Source organism: Lissotriton helveticus, chromosome 10, assembly GCF_964261635.1.
Source record: "Lissotriton helveticus chromosome 10, aLisHel1.1, whole genome shotgun sequence".
In the NCBI taxonomy this organism is placed as follows: domain Eukaryota; kingdom Metazoa; phylum Chordata; class Amphibia; order Caudata; family Salamandridae; genus Lissotriton; species Lissotriton helveticus.
Genome location: NC_136071.1, coordinates 310,257,000 through 310,278,585, shown reverse-complemented (window position 1 = coordinate 310,278,585; position 21,586 = coordinate 310,257,000). Strand labels below are relative to the sequence as shown.

The following is a 21,586-nucleotide window of genomic DNA, read 5'->3' as shown; positions in this document are numbered from 1 at the left end:
GAATGACACAGGGAAAACCTTTTTTACCACTGCTAAACCTGCAGCACGTGAACTGAACCACAATGCGATGTCTGGTCCTGAGGACTACAATGTATTGCAACAAAGAGACTAGCTCAGGGAGACTTAAAAAACATGCTCATTAACACAGTCAGATCATCATGAGGAACATGTGTGAACTACTGCCTAAAGCAAAATACAGGATATTAAAGGAATTAACATAGGCAAGTTGTGTATTGCTTCCATTGGAAGCCTCTATATACAGAATCGGGCTTTTCACTGCTCTTAGAGTGTTACAGAATTCGTTTTACTTTTCACTAATCTGCACAATGAAAAAAGAGAAATCAGTGCTCTGGCATAAAGCAAATTCATTTCCTTCTCTGAAGACCAGAAGGAGAAAGTAGGTTGACAGTTGATGGCCCACAGTCTTGTGCATCTCATCTCATGTCCATGCTGACTAATGGCACCAGGGCACTATGAGTGGTTCTTTTGTATATACAACTGGCATCTCATCTGCATATCGCAGATCTGAACATACCCACAGCTAATAGAAAACACAGGCCACAACTCTGTGCTGGCAGTGACTCTCATACAGCTGCTGGTATTGTAGTAGTGGCTCTCTGCATATGCATGGTCGCATAAAGCATGGCTTCAGGGAGGGAGGGGAGGAATAGTCATTGGGTGATGGAGCAGGGTGGCAGGATTCCAGGTATTTTATGGTGTTAAAGGACAAGCTACTTTCAAGGATGGCCATGGAGGGTGGAGGACACTGCTAGAGCAGTGTGCCTTCTGTCCAAATGTAACTGCAACTGACCTTTTCAGGTGCGTAAGGAATAAAAGAGAGATAACATCCTCTACACGTTCAATTTACAGTGGAATCAATTCGGCCACACAATGAGGACCTAAGTTCGGTAAATGAGATTAAGTATAGGTATATTACAAATAAATTTAAAGCCAGGTTGATGTATACAAGTCGCTGCGTCAGTGTTTGGAAGGACAAATTCACCGGAGGGACTGCAAGTCCCAGGGGCCCTGTGTGTTGACCGCACCTGAGACTGCTTTTGCCTCCAGCGGACGTCTACATAACTCCTTGCCGCTCCCGCTCCACGGGAGCCGCTGCGTCAGTGTTTGGAAGGATGAATTCACCGGAGGGACTGCAAGTCCCACGGGCCCTATGTGTTGACCGCACCTGAGACTGCTTGTGCCTGCAGAGGACGCCTACATAACGCCTTGAGCGGGAGCCACTGCGTCAGTGTTTGGAAGGACAAATTCACCGGAGGGACTACAGGTCCCAGGGGCCCTATGTGTTGACCGCACCTGAGACTGCTTTTGCCTGCAGAGGATGCCTACATAACTCCTTGCCACACCCGCTTTGCATAACGCGCGCGGGCACGTGCCGGGCCAAGCCCGGGCCTGTTTCAGCCTGTTGGAGACCGGAGGAGGCCGGGCCCCCCCGCCAATGCCTTCAGCACCACAAGGTCAGTCCTATTGTTTAACTGTCTTGTCAATTGTTGATGAGGGGCAAGATATCTGGTACCAAACTATAGTGCAGTACCCAGCCTATGATGACTGCACGCGAAGGGAAGGGGAAGAAAGCCGTGATGGGCGGGAGTTTTGCCGGGACACTTAACCTGTTTATAACTAGTCAGTGCTAGCTCATGAAATTGCACTGACTGAGTGTCGCCTTTCATTGGACCCCATGTATGCCAAACGTTCATCTTTGGGGTGTTTGATGTTGGCACACTCACCCGACCAGCATATACTTGCAGAAACCGACCCTAGGGATTTGGGAGAAAGCAACAGTCAATTGCCACAGGATCTAGCAAATACATCTATAGTTCGGGAGCTCCGCTCTATTGTTCCACCTATGGATTTATCTTTGATAGACACTGATAGCGGCATAGCTACACGTGCATCCACAAGGTCCGCACCCAAAGCTTTGCCCCAAGCGGCAGACCATGTATCAGGAATGGCCTCTAAGAGGAAGCGAGGAGGGGTGCACAGAGGGTAAAAAACCCAAAGATGCCTAAAACCAACAAGATTGGCAAGACGGCGATTACAGCTCCGTCAAGCACAGAAGTGCCTTGGTCAATTACTCCCTCATCACATACTTCGTCCACGGTCTTTGCTGACTGCTCCTTGCCCCTAGCTGAAGAGGGATTTTGGACCAAAGTAGGAGCCCTCATCACGTCATCTATGCTGCCTTTCTTTGAGAGGTTGTCATTAATCGAGGACAGATTGGTAAAATTTGAACAGTTGACTGTAACTCATTTTGATTGTATAAAGAATAGTTTGGGGGGGAATGTTCAGCTAAATGAAGTGACAACAAATGTAATCCTGAATTCTGTAGCCACCAATCCCCCACTGCCGACCCCAACTATAAGATAGTGGATGTTCCATCTTGTGGGAATAACGTAGCTGGATTGTCCACCTATAGCGGTGCAGTGGTACATGGAAGAACAGGCTGCCCCCAGGGTGTGAGAGTAGAGCCAAAAACCCTGGGAAGGGGATTTCCCCAAAAATTACTATGAAAAGTTGAGGAAATAACTAATACTAGTGAATCCAAGCACACCTTTCCATGTATTGATTTACCCCCTGATTTTTCACCATACGTTGTCTTAATGACCGGGGTGCCTGAATTGAATAAAAGCAGTGTAGAAACTTATACTGAATTAAAACATAAGTCCATTCATTGGCTAAACAACAATAAACCCCTCCCACTGAATGTGCATAGTGAAATCTTATTTGTACGTACAGTAAGTTGGGTGGGCCAGAAAGTGAAAGACATAGCGGGTGATTGTATAGTGATTAATTTCAGAGATAGACGGGTGGTTCAACATATTTGTGATTGGTCTCATCAAAGGATGAGAACTAGTAACCAGACTTTTGATTTAAGCCACTTTTATCCTCCCCCACTCCTAACTGGGAGATTTGGATAATTAGGCAAGAATTGGAAAGGGAGAGCCCAGTTAGGTAGTGCCCATAATAGGAGAGGGAATGACGATATCCTTTTTGCACCTAGTGTCCCTCTCAGCAATAGATTTAGTGTATTAGATCTGGTGGATTGACTGACTCCAATTGACCTTTATCTGCCTATTATGGTTAAACAGTTGGGTAAAAGTACATTGGGGATTGGAGCTAAGGTAATAAACCAACAGGTACTGCTCAGAAATGAGTCAGTGAATCAGGAGATTAGCAAAACCACTAAAGATAGTGATCATGAGGAGGCCGGGAAACCTTCTGATGTAGCCAAGAGTTATACCGTAATAACTAGTGAGGTGGCATTAAACCACCAAACATTAGGAACCGCTGAAAATAACTATGAGGTCTTAGAAGTTACAAATAGTGGAGAATTGGAGGTGACCCCTGAGAGTGAAATGGAAGCAAGACCACACAGTCCTAGGATTCAGTCATGGAATATGCGGGTCTAATGGCTAGATTGGATCTCCCCGATTGGGGTGATTTTATAGATTCCCACGAGATCTGCCTATTCCAAGAAACTTGGGCACTAAGACCACTATATAGAGTAGGCTTTGTAGCGTACTGTGAAGCGGCGGAGAAGGGTCCTAGGGGTAGACCTTCGGGGGCTTGTGTATCTAGGTGGGTACTCATTTGGGTTGTACGGTTAAGAGGATAGAAACCCATTCCCTAGACACTCTATGTATCCTCCTCACCCATAGAAACCTTCCAAAGTTGGCCATCATCAATGTTTACTCTCGCCCAGTAAAGTATGGGCAGACATCTCCGACGCTAGATTGCCTGGCTGTTCTTCTTACTACACTGTCTGGGAAAGCGTATGTTTTAATTGGCGAGGACTTCAATTGTCATTTTGAACCCCTTAACGGCCTACTATCATCCATCACTAGCGATGAGGACTTAACTTGGTCAATCCCTGCGTGTAATGCCTACCCGATAAAGGGATGGACCCCATTAGTTATGCAACTAACCTCTCTTACCCTCACCTATTCTTTGAGGGCATGCAATGGTCGGTTTCCTGATGACAATCCTGGGCAGTCTACTTTTGATAGAAATGGCCAGGCAACAATAATTGATTATATTTTGATAAATGTCGAAATCTGGCACAAGGTTTCGAAGTTTCTTGTCCTCCAGCGACCATAACCCGTTGGTCGTAACTTTAGATAGTCATTTAGTAGAAGGAGGGCAAGGTCTGCACAATCTACCACCACACAATTTAATAGTGGTTAAAGGAGAGAGAAGAATTCGCTGGGGTTCAATAGTCCAGTCCTCAGAAGTAATGTCTAATATGTATACCTGTATTATTCCTCTATTAGAAAAGGCAAGCCTTGTGTCTGGAAGCAGTGCCAATCTAGAACCTGTTAAAGATCTAGGCAAAATCCACCAGGACTTGGTTGCAAACCTGGTGGATTTTTATTTTACAGTAGTAAGCCTAACAAGGGTAACCAACACAGAGAAAAAGAACCCTGGTTTAACAGTTCATGCAGGGATGCAAAGAGTGCCCTGTTGCTAAGCCTCAAGGGGGGGGAGAGTAAGCAAATAAGGGAAGCAAGGGCATTTAAAAAAAAATTCTTTGTAGCAGCCAAATCTGAATGGGAAATTGAAAGATGGCAGGCCATTAAGAATGCCTTGGACCATAAAGATACAAGAGGCTTCTGGAACTTAGTTAAAACTAGAAAAATCGAGGGCAGGACTACCATCGACCCAAATATTGGCGAGGAAGCCTGGCGTGTCCATTTTAAAGATTTATATTCAAGCTTACATAATGGATCTAGTGAGATAAGGATGTCGGGGTGCTCCCAAACCTTTGATTCCCCCGGAGACATACCTCCCTGTACATTGGCTGAGGTATTTGCGGCCCTAGCCAAGGTACTACCAAATAAAGTTCCTGGGTTGGACAGAATCCCCGGGGACCTGTATAAAAATGAATAGGTAGTCTGGGCCCCATACCTGCAGACTTTATTTAATGCTATTATTTCTGGAATGCCACCCCCCCACGTGGGCAGGGGCATAGAATATTCCTATTTATAAAAAAGGTTCCCCCCTAGAACCAGCAAATTATAAGCCAATTAGCCTTATTGATGTAACCAAAAGATTTTTGCTCAAGTGTTACTGGGAAGACTTCAGGAATGGATAAAAGACCTTAACATTTTAACTCCCCTACAAGCAGGCTTTAGACATAAAACATCTACCATAGATCAGTTGTTTAGACTTCATTTGATCTATTGGAAACATATAGTTTTGGAGGGTGACAGCCTGTACCTTACATTCGTGAACCTTAAATCTGCATTTGATATGGTAGATCATGACCAGCTGTGGGTTCTTTTGTTGGATATGGGAGCGCCACCATATCTTTGCCGCCAGTTCAAATGCCTTCACGAGGGAACTTTTGCTAGGGTAAGATTTGGCAAGAATGGGACACTAACAGCTCCCTTCTCCATTGGAAAGGGTGTGAAGCAGGTCTGTGTGCTTGTGCCACCCCTTTTCTCACTCTCCCTTAACGGGCTAATTGAAGATCTTCTTGCCGTTAAGGATATTGACTCCCAAAACTAGCTAACTGCAAATTTCCTGCTTTAATGTTTGCGGATGACACCCTGCTCCTCTCGAAATCACCAATGGGGATGCAGCGTGTCTTAGAGGAATTTAGCCTGCTTTGCAAAAAGAAGAATTTTGAAATAAATATTAAGAAAACAAAGTATATGGTCTTCCATGCTGATTCCACAAATTGCCCGCATCCTAAAATGGATGATAGACCTCTGCAAAGGGTTCCTATTTTTGACTACTTGGTCTTACGATAAATGAAAAAATGGGGTGCGGACCACAAATCAATAAAGCTAATTTAAAGCTAATTCAGGCCATCGGGGATCTTAAAAGTTCATAAGAGCTGTGCCCTGAAGGTTAAAAGCCCACCTGTAGAACTTTATAAGGCTCAAGCAAGGGGGGCGACTTTGTATGGGGCCGAACTGTCGGGACATTGCTCAGCCAATGTCCTTACTGTAGCAGAAAATAATTCTATCAGACAAATGTTGTGCTTGCCCAAAAGCACCCCCTTAACACCCCTAAGGGTGGACCTGGGTATTCTTCCCATAGCGGACTTAATCGCTTCGCGTCCACTCCTTTACTGGCGACGGCTGTGGAGCACGCCAGAGTTAGGACATTATAGGGAGGAATTAAAGGCTGTAATGTCTGCTCTGGGGGCGAGTAATATTCCGTGGCTGTCCTTTATTAGAGATTCGTTTTGTGCGCTTGGGAGGGAGGACAACAAGTGGGCGGGCGCCACCAAACATCTTTGCCTGGGGTGCTTAGTAGAGGAAGAATCTGAAATTCATGTGTTATTCTTCTGCTTGGCATATAAGTGGGCCAGGTCAAAATGGGTAATCCAACTCTGTAGAAACCTGGACATTAGAAATTATAGAGAATTCTACAGGGTATTAAAATCTGATACCAATCCGGTTTTTGTTGTTGCAATTTCCAAATTCCTATTTGCTTTGTGGTGCAAGTGAAGGTACTTGTTGAAAGACTGATGTGAGAATTAGTAATACCCGCTTCTATCTGACTATTGTAGTGATCCTAGTTTTTGCAAATACATAGGCTGTGAATTTCCTTTTAGCGTTTTTAGTTTAATTGATTATATTTCCCATAGTGATGAAAATGAACTAGCTTTTATAGAATCTATATTTGCCTGCTTCCCTACGGGTGAACACTGTTGCTCTGTATGTTGGAACTACTTTTTTACATTATGGCCTCCGTGATGTTGTATTTTCTTTCCCTCCTTGGCTCTTAACTAGTATATTATTATATGAATTTTAGGAAGTTGTTATTTTGTATGTGCTTTTATGGCTGTAATAGCCGAAATAAAGTTTTCATGAATGAATGAATGTATACAAGTCTTAATAATATATTGTAAAAATACAAAATCACTACTACGAGGCCAAATTGTCTCCCAAAATGAAACCTCGAGAACATACAAGGAATTCAGTGGTAGCCCTGCAGAAAATCAGAAATCAAATCTGATGATCGGTTTAAACTTTGCGGTCCTCTTGCTTACTACGCATGAGGAAATGTAAATCTTCTGAACTAAGCCTGAACTAAAAGCACTCATTGGGGAAACCCTAATCAGATCTAGTATAGTAGGAAAGGGTCATCATAGCAGAACTTCTGTAGAAGTCCTCCAAAATAAAGAGTATTCCATAGCATAAAACCACACAACACTGACATCGTGCAGAGGTCTATACCCCTCTGAGTCTAAACAAAATCTTCCAAAAGATAAAGTGTGATCATTAATTAAACCCTAATAAAGAACATTCAAGAATCTCATATCATGTGTCTCATTATTTTCCACCTTCACACAGTAAAACTTGGTAACTACTCTTGAAACTCCTTTCCTTTGGTCCGCACATCAAAATGTCCTTGGATTCCTCCTGTCTCCCGATTACGTACAAGCAGTAGTCCTGCCTTTGTTTGTTGAGGCTTCTCATCCCTAGACAGAACTACTCCTCCAAACCTCACTAGCTCTCATAAATAATGTGCCTTTCTCTGTTCTTAAGATCATAAAAAAATATGACTGTTCCTGCATATGAGAAAAAAACATTACAACCGAAGCAAGCTTCTTGTTGAAGGTTAAACCTCAAGAAATCCAAATGCTTAAGGCCTTTGGTCAAGTTAACGTAGGAGGCATTTCTGTACACGTTTAAATACATGATTAAGGATATTTATACAGTTACAATACAGATGCAGAGCCCTATTCAAATAATTAGAGTTAACAACATTATTCAAACCACACAAATCAGATATTTATGGGAATGACAATTCAATGTTACTATAAGGACAACATTGGTTTGCAAAGTTGTTTAAATGTCGAGATTATACAGTAAATGCACTTTCTATAGCTGTTTGGCGAACATCACATTAATGATATTAATTCACACAAATACAAGGCCATGTGTAAATATGCATGTGGCCTGTTCATACATGAAAGAGTGGAGTAAAAATTATGCTTTTCCAACACTAGGGGCCACATATATCCTGCATTTTACCGGTCACATGCGAATCGGGCAGTTTCCTACCGGTAATATGCATTTTGGTATGTATGAATTCCAATTTGTGATTTAATAACATGGTACTGAATCGCAACTTGGAATTGTGAATACATCAATCAATCAATCAATCAGGCATTTGTTAAGTGCGACTACTCACCTGTAAGGGTTTCAAGGTGGTGGGGCGGGGGGTTAGCAGGCTCCAGTCCATCAAGGGGGGGTCTGTCGAAGAGCCAGGTTTTGAGGTTTCTTGCGAAGATGGGGAGCGATGTTGTCTGGCTTAGTGTGGAGCGGCAGGGCGTTCCAGGCTCGGGCCGCGAGTAAGGAGAAGGAGCGGCCTCCCGATCTGGTCTTTCTAGTGCGGGGACCACAGCGTAGGAGAGCTGGGCAGAACGTAGGGTCCTCTGGGGTGCGTGAAATTTGAGTCGGCTGTTCAGGTATGCTGGTCCATTGTCATGGAGGCCTTGTGGGCATGGGTAAGCATCTTGCAGGTGACTCTAGCTTTGATGGGGAGCCAGTGGAGTGTGCGCAGGTGCTGGGAGATGTGGCAGTGTCTTGGCAGCTCGATGACCAGTCTTGAGGCGGCGATCTGGATGTTCTGTAGCTTGCAAGTGAGGTTTTGTTCAGTATTAGGAAGGGGCATGTTTAGGGCGTGCCTTCCTAATACCGAATCGCAGCGGTATGTAGGAATGTTTTGCGACTGAATTGTGGTCGCAAATCTTTCGCATTTTACCACCTACTTCAAGTAGGTGGTAACCTATTCCCAAACAGGAATGTGAATGTTCTTGGAAAGATTTTTGAAGAGAAGGCAGTGGTCCTGCTCTTGAAAAATGAAAAGAAAACCTGTAATTTTTCTTTTTTAGGCGCAACCCATTTTCCTTTAAGGAAATCGGGCTGCATTTTAAATTGCTTTATTTAAAAGCCCCCAGCAGGCCACCCTCTCTGAGATTTTAGCGATTCCAATGGGTCACCAAATGTAAACTGCCTCATTAATATTGAGGTAGGTAGATTTGCGACACTTTAGGAAACGCTAAATGAAACTCATGGAGTTTCAAAAAATTCAATCAGTGATTAACTAATTGCAATTCACAGAGAATCGTAATTAGGTAACCACTATTTAAAACGATGATGATACAAGTGGCCCTATGTATTTTTAGTTGATTTGCACATTGGTGAGAAGTGCTCTCCTAAGAGTGGGGAGGAAACCAGAAATATGCTTGTCATGTTATTGATATTTGGTCAGAGGATGCCAGAAATTTCCAGTGTGTGGTGGGGTGGATGGCAGGGCATCATGTAGATTTCATTTTACAGCACAAGAAAGGGATGCTGAGTTAGGTGAGTCTTGTTGTGCAAATTTTTACCATGACTCCACTACTCCTGCACTTAGACCATTCATAACACAAGCTTAAAGATGGGTAGTTGTTTATTAACTTAGAATAAGTAGTGACATCAGAGACAAATCAAACTCCATTGTGCTTATCTATTTAATGTAAGTTGGAAACTGTCATTTGAAAACCAACCCATTGCAGATGGTTACCTATCCATAATTGGAAAAATGTGCCTGCAATAGCAAGAGAGGAAGGCTTGATCATAGCAGATTAGGCTTTGATATGATCTTCAGGTAAGAAAACAGGCTTTTTGCAGATGGCCCTGCTTTTTGCCCCTAGTTGGACTACTAGATGCTGCTTTTCGCCTCAAGACAATGCACAGGAGCCTGCTAACCAGGCCCCAATGCCTGTGCTCTTTCCCCAAACCTGTTACGTTCAAATTGGCAATCCCAGCTGACACGGATTTTAGCCCTCTTTTAACTCCCTAGTATATGGTACCAGTGGATCTAGGGCATGGGTGGTAAAGAGAACCCCAGGGTTTACAGCACTGTTTGTGCCACCCTGAGTAACCTAAAGAAACTACTGACAGCAGGCCTGCCATTGCAGCTTGCAGGAGCAGTGTAAACTGCGGGAACTAGACTTGGCCCTCACCATGTGTGGCAAAGTCAATACACTTTACTTGATATATGCCAATCGACCAAAAAGGAAGGCCTCCTAAACTCTGGAGGCAGGGTGCATTGTATCCAGGGTGTGGACATGTAAGAGCCAGCTTATAATTCCTAATAGTGCCCTTTACCATTAAAGGACACTATACGTAATAGACGGTCCATAGGATAACTTGGGCTGGCACCTGGGCAAACCAGAGGTTAGCATCTCCATTATGGTACCGTCTAAATATGCCATGCTTGATATCAAGCAATGTGCCTTCTCACCCCTGACAAGTATCTTGTGCCAGGAGAGATGTGGCATGCACCTAGGTAACTACCTTAGAAGTTGCTCACGTGGTTGCCCCAGCTTTCCTGTGCTCTGGCTGACAGCTCACACTTGCTGCTGCCAAGACAGGATTCTGACCTCCTGCCAGGCAGTATGAACACTTCCAGGAGTCAAGAACAAAGGTTTGGGCAGGAAAGAGCAGTGCTGTCGTAACGCATGGGTACACTGGGCAGTTGCCCGGAAGCCCAACGAGCATTAAGACCCCATGCAGACCAGAATTTAACACTAATGTTCAATTAAAATGTTTATTTCTCTGAGTGGTTGTGTAGGCAAGGCCTAGTGCATTGCTTTGCCTGGGGGCCTATAATGCTGTTAAGATGGCCCTGGGAAAGAAGTATGTTGTATTCTCTGCACTTATGTTTCTCTGTATCCCTTTAAGTCATGCATTCCATTTTCCCTGATGTCATTTTCCCCTATGTTCTGTCTTGTCAGTTAGCTCCTGCTTTCTGATGGGAACACCATCTTTTCTCTATGGTGCTTAATAAACAAGTGTTAAGCCTTTCATCCGTCTACTAACTTCATTTACAACACATGGCGACGATGAACAGAAGGAGATAAACAACCATAGAGGGAGGAGAACTCCACTGGTGAAAAGAACCACGCGAATTTCTGAAGAACCAGAGAAAACAACTCTAAAGAACCACGCAAGTCTTAAAAAAAAAGAGGAAAATATATTGCTACACATCTATTGAAACAGACAAGAAGGACATATTACGTTTTGATGTGAAAACTGCAAGAATCTACGTTTGAATTAGAACCTGCAAACCTCCAAAGCAACTGGTGAGTTGGAGAAATCATTAACAAACCCTTGCTGTGTGTCTCGTTGTAACTTTGGTTAACTTTGATGAACGTTAAGCTTAAAGGCTACAGCCACAGAAATACCACGTTTGAGAAAGCTCCGTTTTTAAAAGAAAGAGAAATTCCTGTTGATTATAAAATTTTAAGGAGATGAAAAACGTGACCTTTAGAGCGAAAACGGAGTGACTGGTGTAGCATTCATGCTCAAAATCTAACTTTATCTGTGTAATCCTGCTCAAACTGATAACCTCAACACAAACATACGTGTTGCATCTTTTGAAAATACACGAGCGCACTTCTTGAACAGAGAAGCACAGCAGACACACGAGCGCAGGAGACTCACCGTTCCATTTTCAACCATTGTTTTCTTTCGCAACCGAGCTGCGCATCCAACAATGCAGGAAGTGAAGCAGTGACGCGATCACGCAGCGTTCATCCGGATCACTGCGTATCCTAGCAACCGACATCGCGTGAGAGCAAAGTGCCGGCAGTGACGCAACCACGCAGCGTCCATCTTTGTTTACCGCGTATCTTGGCAACGCGAGTAGAAATTGTTACAGACATCCCGAGTAAAGATCGTTACTCAAAAAAAAAAAAAAAAAAAAATTTACCGAGTAGCTTGAAAATCTCAGTAAATCTAAATGAACGAAAGAAAAAGGAATTGAAAGGTGAGCGCGTCAACAAGAGGAAACGGAGGGTGAGTGCACCATTAACAAGAGAAAGTGAAGGGTGAGAGAACCTTACTTACAGTTTAGCTTTGAGACTTTAGGCAGTGCACAACGAAAGCTGCAAGTTGAAGTGTTGGAGCCCCATGGAAGAGCTCCTCTATTAGACACAGTGTAAGCTACCAATGACTTTATTCTTTACATTAGACGGGTAAAGAAAGAGCAATGAATTGCATATAGCATATGTTAAGGAGTGTAATTGTTATCCCAGTCTGACTATTTCTTCATTTTTTTATTAAAAAAAAAAATAAAATACATTTTTTTTTAAAATAAAAAAAAAATGGAGAATTTAAATATCATTGCACCCCCATTGTTCTTACAAGCCACAGGAGATCCACCCATTGAGTGGGATGAATGGATAGACATTTTCGAGAACTACATCGAAGCACTTGATGGGAAAGATTTTAGTGCAATTAGGAAGAAAGCTCTCTTGTTAAGTGCTTTGGGCAAGGAGGGTCAACATTCTTTTAAATACCTTCCTGTGGCAGTCAACCAAGATGGTAGAGCAATAACTAATGTATACACAGAAGCTAAAGCTCGGATGAAAAAACAATACGCAAAAGAAGTAAATATTGTTATGGCGCGACACAAATTTTACACTCAGCCTCAAAGGAATGAAGAGTCTGTGGATCAGTTCGTGGCTAGACTACGTGAGTTGTCGATAAAATGCAGTTTTGGAGAAATAAGAGATGAAATGATAAGAGACCAACTAATAGTACAGTGTCGAAATAAAAAGATGCAAGAAAAACTGTGGGCAGCAAAAAACCCAACCCTACAAATGGCCATTGACATAGCAAAAGTGGTTGAGGAGTCGAATGCATGCATGAAAGAAATGGAAAAGAAAGATAACGCAAAAGGCAATGCTCAAGGCAATGATGTTTCGTGTGTTGACCATGACGAAGTTGCTGTTGTAAACAAGAGGAGTGTGGATCTGGGAGGAAGTAGTCAGAAAAAAAAAATTTAACAATACATTTTCAAGTAACGATAGAAATAGATTCCAAGGAAGAATGTGCAGTAGGTGTGGGAGCACTTTTCACAATTCAGACTTTAGAAAATGTTTTGCAATTGACAAGATGTGTAGGAAATGTGGGCGGAAAGGACATTTCGCGAAGATGTGTAGAAGTACAAATGTCGATAAAGTTGCTGTTGTTGAAAACAGGGATGAAGTAAGAGACTTTGTTAGTGTTGAAGGTGCGAACAAAATATTGTGCTTAGGTGGAGACGGTGTGAACGAGGATGAGCCTGGGAGGAGATTCAGACCAAAAGCTCTATTCCTTATTGATAAAATTGAGGTTCAACTGATGGTTGACCCTGGATCCTTATGGACCATCATTCCCAAAGATATGTTCCAAACCAATTGGAAGGACGTGCAATTGTCTCCCAGCGACATTAATGCCTGTGGTTTTCAGGGTGAAAGCATAGATGTGATTGGGTTCATGGTGTGTGTAATAACATTCAAGGATCGTTCAGCTGAAGGGAAGGTGTACGTAGCCAAGTCCGGTCCTGCAATTTTAGGATGGGGACAGCAGTATGACCTTGGGATAATAATAAATCCAAGAGCAGCACAACAGGTAATGGTAGTAGACAGTATAACCACGGATTCGATAGTGGAAGGGATGAATGGTTTGTTTGATGAGCATATAGGAGAGTTAAGGGGCTATGTGCATAAGATTGTGTTGAGGGATAATGCCATACCCATGCAACACAGAGTCAGAAAGGTTCCATTTATCGCACGTGAGGAAGTGAAGAAGATGTTAAAGGAAATGCTAGATCAGGGTGTGATAGAACAGATCGAAACGTCACCTTGGATTTCCCCCGTGGTTATTACAACCAAATCTGATGGGAAATTTCGTTTTTGTGTGGACCTTCGCACCCTGAACCAAAACATTGTGACAGATAATTTTCCTTTACCAAACATCAATGAGTTGGTCCTATCACTAAAAGGTGGGAAGTATTTTCCAAGTTAGACCTTCGCAGCGCCTATCATCAGATAAAACTACACCAAGACTCTAAAGCACTTACAGCGTTCATAACAACCGAAGGAATATACCAATTCACGCGAATGCCTTTTGGACTTGCCTCTGCAGCTGGGGTATTTCAGAGGATGATGGGTGTTGTACTAAAAGGGGTACACAATGTTGTATATTTTCAGGACGATGTTCTAATATTTGGAGCGACTGTCGAAGAACATAATGTGATTTTGAAAACTGTTTTAGAAAGGATAGAACAAGCGGGTTTAACTCTCAAGAAAGAGAAATGTAAATTTGCAGTGGAGGAGGTTGAATATCTTGGGTATACATTGTCTGTGGATGGTGTAAAACCCAAGAGAGATTTATTAGACTCCATTAGAAATGCACCATCTCCATGTGATAAGGATCAGTTGAGGTCTTTCCTCGGCCTCATCGAGTACTACGCTAAGTTTGTAGGGGATTTTGCAGAGAAAACCGAAAAGATCAAGGTGCTGTTGAGGAGTGGTTGTAAGTTTGTGTGGGGTGTGGAACAAGATGAGTGCTTCAAAAGAATCAAGGTGGAGATTTGTGAGGCGGGTATTCTGACACCGTTTGACACCAACCGTAAGTCGGTTCTGACAGTGGATGCAAGTGCTGTGGGAGTTGGTGCGGTCCTAGCTCAAGTACACGATTCCGGTCTTAAAACAGTAGCGTTTGCCTCAAGGACACTTACTACAGCCGAGAGAAATTACTCTATAATCGAGCGTGAGGCTTTAGCTGCAGCATGGGGTTGCGAGTATTATAGAATGTACCTGTGGGGGTTTAAATTTACATTATTGACAGACCACAAACCCCTGGTTAAGATACTTTCGCCTGGTGGCGCTGGTAAAGGCTCCGCCAGGTTAGCGAGACTCGCCGCCAGGATTCAAGAGTACTTATACACCGTGGAATACATTCCCGGTTGGAAGAATTGCCAGGCGGATGGACTCTCTAGACTTCCACTACCTTGGGAGAGAGTAGACAAGTTAGGGGTTGAATCTCTCAACTCGGAGGGTTCTGTTGCTGCTGTAGATGAAGTTGTAGATATGTGTGCTGGAGCAATTACTAGAAGTTTGTGGAACACTTCAATGGTTAAAGATGCAGTGCTGTGTGAAGTCAAAGATTTGATAGCAAAGGGCCCAAGGAGAGAGAGTTGTATATCTCCTGCACTCCGTCCTTATTTGAAGGTTCTGGATCAATTGTCTATCTTGGACAATGAGGGATTCTTGATCTTAATGGATGACAAATTCATTCCTCCACAAGACGTGCGATTTACCTTGTTTAAGCTGGGTCATGAGGGCCATTTAGGGCAGTCCCTTACCAAGAGGAGAATTAGGGACAATTTTTGGTGGCCCGGAATGGACTCTGAAATCTCGCAGTGGGTGGAGAGATGTACCGATTGCTTAGAAAGTGAAAAGAGACTTAAGGTGGGTAGTCATACTGGCTGTGGCTCAATAACGGATCCCAAGTGCCCCTGGCACACCATATGCCTCGACTTCATTGGCCCATTCCACCAGTTGAACCAGGATTTGAGGTTTGGGCTGGTGGTAGTTGATGTCTCTTCTAAATGGTTAGTAGTCAAATTCATGAGGGAGATCACTACGAGCAGCACTATTGCCGTACTGGGTGAGATTTTTAGGGAGGAAGGCTTCCCCACAAAGATTATTACTGACAATGGGACGCAGCTCACCTCCTTGGAGATGGCTAACTTCTTGGGAAGATGTGGGATCATTCACTCAAGGACCTCGCTTTATAACCCCCAGGGAAATGGCATAGTGGAGAGGGCCAACCGAATGGTTAAAGGTGCTATTCAGATGGCGATTTCTTCCCGGTTAGATGTAAAGAGTCTGGTTAATGACCTGGTGTGGGCCTACAGGACCACTGAAAATGCTGTGACTGGTTTGGTCCCGTTTTCTGTCATGAGGGGACGTCCAGCGGGTACCAAACTTGTGGCTGCATGGATGAAGGAACTCCTGAACGCTGATCCCCCTGCCAGTCCTGGTGAGCCTGACATTGTTTGCGAATCTGATGGCGCGTGTAAGTTTGCTGTGAATGATTGGGTTAAGGTCAAGCCCGGTCGAGTGGGTGTCGGACTGACGAAGTTCAGGGGTCCATTTAAGGTGAAGTCTGTACACAGGAGATTTGTCACTTTATTTAATGGTGAAAGTTGGAACTTGAGGCGTGTGGCACTGTATAAGAAAGCCGAGCAAGAACCGGTGAGGTCCAGCGAGCACAGGGCAAGTGGCACCAATGAGTTTCGTACTAGTAGAACCCAGAGAGTGAGAAGACCCCCAGCCCATTTGCACGACTTTGTTTGCAAGTAAGGTCTTCTCCTGTAACGAAGGGCATAGCCTTATTATGTTTTTTTTTTATGTTTCTCCATGGGAAGGGAAGAGGATATGTTGTATTCTCTGCACTTATGTTTCTCTGTATCCCTTTAAGTCATGCATTCCATTTTCCCTGATGTCATTTTCCCCTATGTTCTGTCTTGTCAGTTAGCTCCTGCTTTCTGATGGGAACACCAGCTTTTCTCTATGGTGCTTAATAAACAAGTGTTAAGCCTTTCATCCGTCTACTAACTTCATTTACAACAAAGTAACACCTCCTCCCTCTCAGGAAGGCTAAAGAAGTGTCACATCAAGGCGGCGAGCTTTAAAGGATGTACTGACTCTGATATGCATCAGGCAGTCTCCCAGAGGAGTAAGCAGCCCTCCTCCTGCCCCTTCCACATTTGCACCTGGGCAGGTTGGAAACTTAGGTAGGCAGGAGACGTATCCCCCAGAAGGCTAGCCACACCCCAAGGGTGAGCTGCCTGGTCTGTACAATTAAGGAAGATATTGTCCTTTTTAAAAGTGGTAGAAATTGTGCGTTCTGTGTGGAAAAGTGACCTACACCCCGAGATGTGGTCAACTCAGCGAGGATTAGCTGCAGTGACTAGCAGTCCATTTGCAACTTTTGCCCACACCCCTAACTCCCCTACATGTAGGATGTAAGGGACACCCTGACACCAGAAACTCAATTCTGAACACCCTGCATCAAATAGGACAAAGAAGGGATCCGTGACTTGACCAAAGCAAAAGAGGGATACTCTGTCCCTGTGGCAACACATCTGAAACTGCCTGATTGAGAATCATCCGAGGCTATCTCTTAGTTCCCTCAGGGAGAGAGACACCTGCTGAAGCCTGAAGCACCATCAGACTCCCCCGGACTAGAGGCATTAGTCCCCTTAAGATCACAGGTACAATAATGCTCAGGATCCAAAGAATCACTGGCGGCTGTAGGGCCACATGAGGGATCAGAGAAATCCAGATAGTCTAGTGCACTGTGGGAACTGTAGTCTGCCTTCTGCAAGTTACAGGCAGCTACCATATTACCAGAGACCACAGGATGTCGAAGTTACTTTGGGCTCCTCCTACCGTTGCTAAGGCTTGTTGATCACCAGTCTGGCAACCGACCCCTGCATTTGATGCTACACCAAGAGGGAACTCCAATCAACATTCATCTGACATTAGCAGCAGCCCGTTGTTGTGCTTTTAAATCTTTTTTGTCCATCGCTGTTTCAAGGGTAAAAGCAGCTCTCCTGCGGTTCCCGTTCAGCACAAGGGACAGCCAGGACAACTCTGCAGCAGGGCTTCACAGGCCAGGTAAAATTGAACTGACTATCTTGCCTCTGTCCTGAGACCCGCATCACCTTTACCCCCCTGCTACTCTTCCCCGCAACCCGACATGCAAGTGACCGATTGTCACTTGTGGTTTTCCCCATTGAACGCAATGATAAAATTTCACTGTATTATTTTGCACTGAAATTATATTGCTTCAAAAATCTATAACTCCAATTATATGTATGCTATTCCATTTGTTTTGGTGTCTATATTAACTTAAAATCTCTTTTATTTTTATAAATTGGTCTCAGATTTCTTTTGAGTCATGTCAATTACTTATCTTCCATGCTGGTACTCTGAAGTACTTAACAAATGTTCCTCTAGTAAAGCCTGACAGCTGTTTGCCACAATACCGAGATTGCACTAAGAATTTAATCCTGAAAATCCGAGAACCATCTTTCTGGTATCGTAATAGTTTTACATGGTAAGGCCTAACCCCTACACCTCATAATACTCCACCCTCCTACATGTCAGAACATGGATTGATGCGCTGTACCATGCTCTCGTTTTGGTTAATTTAATTCCCATGTACCCATGTACAGTATAACTTCTTACTAGCATTTTAATAAAATACAGCATTAACATAAGCCTCTAGTATTTACAAAAAAATCGATCGAATGACTGAAGAAGTGCTATATAGAATGTTTACATTGGCACTATCTGCAAGAAACTAGGCAAAGGGTGATCCTGGTATCTTCCTAGACACTACATGCAGACAAAGAAATCAGGTTTGACAATGTCAGAAAACAGTGTAATATAACACTTCCTTTTACATAATAGTGTCTATACAGTCCATATGTTGAAGTTTCTTCTTTTATTTTATTGTGTTCAATAAAAAAAAAACATCAGCCAACGCGTTTCGTCCATATTTCAATTGGACTTCTTCAGGGCAGTAAATGCGTCAAACGTCTATGTCAATTCAAAATAAGTTGCACCAACGGCCATGGCGCAATTCAAGATTGTATGCCAAAATGAGGCTTCTGCAGAGGACTGTGTTGATGGACAGTCCTAGACATGGCGAAGAAATATAGGCGAGATTCCATTTGGCGACGAAATAAAACACGGCGACGAAATAAAACCCGACATACAAGTATTGTCGCCCGATTGAAGCAATTGACATCAGTATGCAAATCACAATCAGAGATGCATCAAGTAGTGGAGATTATCCACCCACCCATATGCACTGAGAAATCCGTGTGTCCCCTTTATAATAGAAGATCTCAGGTCAGAGATAGTGCTATCTTGAATTGCGCCGTGGCCGTTGGTGCAACTTATTTTGAACGCAATAAAATAAAGGAAGAAACTACTACCTGAGGACTGTATAGACACTGTTATTTAAAAGGAAGTGTCATATTACACTGTTTTCTGACATTGTCAAAGCTGATTTGTTTGTCTGCATGTGGTGCAGCTCTAACTGTGTATTGTTGTTCTATACTCCCTGTTGAAGGGAGGGATCACTGGGCAGGGGGTTCATGTGGCGATTTCCAACCAGGGACATCCTTTTTGGGTCTTAAAATACGTAGGTGACTAAAGATGAGTGCTGCATGTATCTTTTGGTCCACTGCCCACATCGCGAGTAATCTTCCTAGACACTTTACCATAAAAAAGTTACAAAACAATGTCCTCTAGAAAGTAGATCTCAAGTATCTGTGAGTAGCACATGCCAAGGATCATTTACTTTAGAACTGCACCACATCCAAATGTGCTTCCAATTATTTTCATCACCTACAGTGTTTATTTTTTCAAATGTCTTCATGTTCCAAAGGGACTGCAGTGGATTCATTTAATTCTGTATTGATATATTTTGACATATTGGCTTTTTTTCATTTCATGTAACTCTATTGCTATGCTTTCCTTTTCTGTTTTGGACCCACTTTTATGTATTTTCACTGATGGTTGAGAAATGCACGTCTAATAGAGAAATTAGTGCTTTTTTCAAGACCAAAGGAACACTGGAATGGGCAATGTGTACACATGGGTGCTCTTCTTTATACTTTGACAGAACTTTTCTTTTCTTTTTTCAATTTACAGGGTACTCGTGAGCGGAGGTGGATCTGGCCCTTCAAAAGAAAAAAGAAACCCAAAAGTGGAGCATATAGTTCTATAGCATCCGGAAAGGTCCCCGGCTCTGGAGGCAGAGGGACTATCTTAGCAAAGTGAATAAAGAGGATTGCCATCATGTTTTCAGCTTGTCAGGAAGGCATAGCTTAAGCTTTATAAATGGGTCAATTTGTGAAAGTGACTTTGATGTTCCCGAGCACTGGCTATAGCTTAAGAACACATCTCTCTATACCAACTAAGCAACATATCTTCTTCTTAGTCTTTCCATTACAACTGTTCCTCTAACATCCTTCCCCACATTCACCTCTCCAGAAATGCCAATTCCTTGGTCATTGGTAAGCTCTGGGAAGTAGAATTAATTCCTAATACACATTTATGGGAAATACCATGCAGGATTCAGTGTTATTACACCAGTTCCTTTTTGTTTTACCCTGTTATTTAATCCGCAAATGTTAACTCCTTTGATCAGCCTAAGGACCTCATTACAAGTTCAGGGCTAATTTCTGATCCCTCTGCAAACGAGGAGATAAAGGTGGTGAGTTTCATGTTTTATGGAGCTGAGGTTAGCAAGACTTTTCTACACTTGGGATTAAATGTGAGATGGACCAAGGCAATACTTGCAGTCTTCCAGATCTAGGCCATGCATACTCTGGGCGAGACTTCACCGTCAGTCCCCTTCTGCCACAGCATGGACCAGAAAGAGGAGGAACACTTATTATACATGAATCAAATTAACAAATATGATCACTGTAGATGGACACTAGCAGATACCTTCTATAACAGAAGAAAGAGCTTAGCTTACATTATCTCTGCCTTCCTGAGTTACATTTCTCTTATCTTGTATGCCTTGCATAGAATTTAGCCAAGAGCCAAGCATCTTAATTATCACATGTAATCCCGCCATTTAGCTTTGAAATACACATTTACGAAAAAAAAACATGTAAAGTTTTGATGGATTGTTATGCCAAAATTCTAATAAAAACGATACATATTGCCTTACAAATTGTCGAATAATCAATTAAAAACCTCTTTATGATCTCTACATGGAGCAATCACTGTCGGATATCTCATACATTGATACATTAACTAGTAAAAATACAACATTTAAGTTTAATTGTGCTAGTGACTTGGACAAATTAATGGCACATTATCAAAAAAGAAAACGAATCTGGTTAATCACTCCCAATCTCTTTAAAAATCAAACTCTCTAAAACAATCAGGTGCTGGAGAAATGGTGCCACCTATTAATAGCTATTGCTGTGAAAGCAAAAGGTGCAAAATAAAAAATGATGGCCGGGTTCCTTAACCTGTACCATTAGCTTCATGGCCACACACTATCCCTATTTTGTTTAGTATGCCCCTAAAGAGACCGAACATATGCAAATTTGTGTTGATTGTGTTAGGCCGTGAATCCTCTGAACATGAATACGAGTAACCCAAGACTAGTGGCAGGCTTTTAAGCCATCATGAGATAGTTTCATCTTTAGTCAATGAACTATTGGACACATTTCTCAGCATATCAGTTGTACTTAGGGCACCTTACTGTGAAAAGCAAAAAAGTGTTGGATGGAATGTTTGTATTAATTTCAGCTGCTAAATATTGCTCCAACCTCCCTTCCTGTGGATAATTTTCTGCTCATTGTTATGCTTTTGACAGGGACCAACTGTATGCTAATCAGATACAATCCTGCTCCAATAGAAACAGCCCAGCCCAAAATGCTAGGCTGCATCCTAAATGAACACAAAACAACAGCAACTCAAGACCTGTTTTTGCCTGTTTGGGCCTGATCAGTGAATGTAGCCCAGGGTAATTCCCAAAGAACGAGAGTAATTCAGGCACTAAACTTATCACGTTTTTGTTCTCTATTCAAACCCAAATAAACAGCATTCCAGACAGAAAGACAGAAGAGCACCTCTCTTTGTAGATTATATTTGAAAACTCCTGGGATACTATTTTCGTACTTCTAGGAGTATACTGCCTCAAAAAATTGGCCGCTGGCGGAACTGTTTTTGGCATGTATA

General features: G+C 42.9%; 1 protein-coding gene across 1 annotated transcript in view; it reads left to right on the top strand.

Moving 5' to 3' along the window:
* The window catches only part of LOC144783774 (15 kDa protein B-like), a 42,509-nt gene extending 21,942 nt beyond the window's left edge, over nucleotides 1-20,567 (top strand). Inside the window, exon 4 of the mRNA XM_078662467.1 lies at nucleotides 19,535-20,567. Within this exon, the coding sequence (XP_078518593.1) occupies nucleotides 19,535-19,663 (129 nt within the window). The 3' untranslated portion in view covers nucleotides 19,664-20,567. The remainder of the gene's footprint in view (nucleotides 1-19,534) is intronic.
* Nucleotides 20,568-21,586: the final 1,019 nt, after the last annotated feature.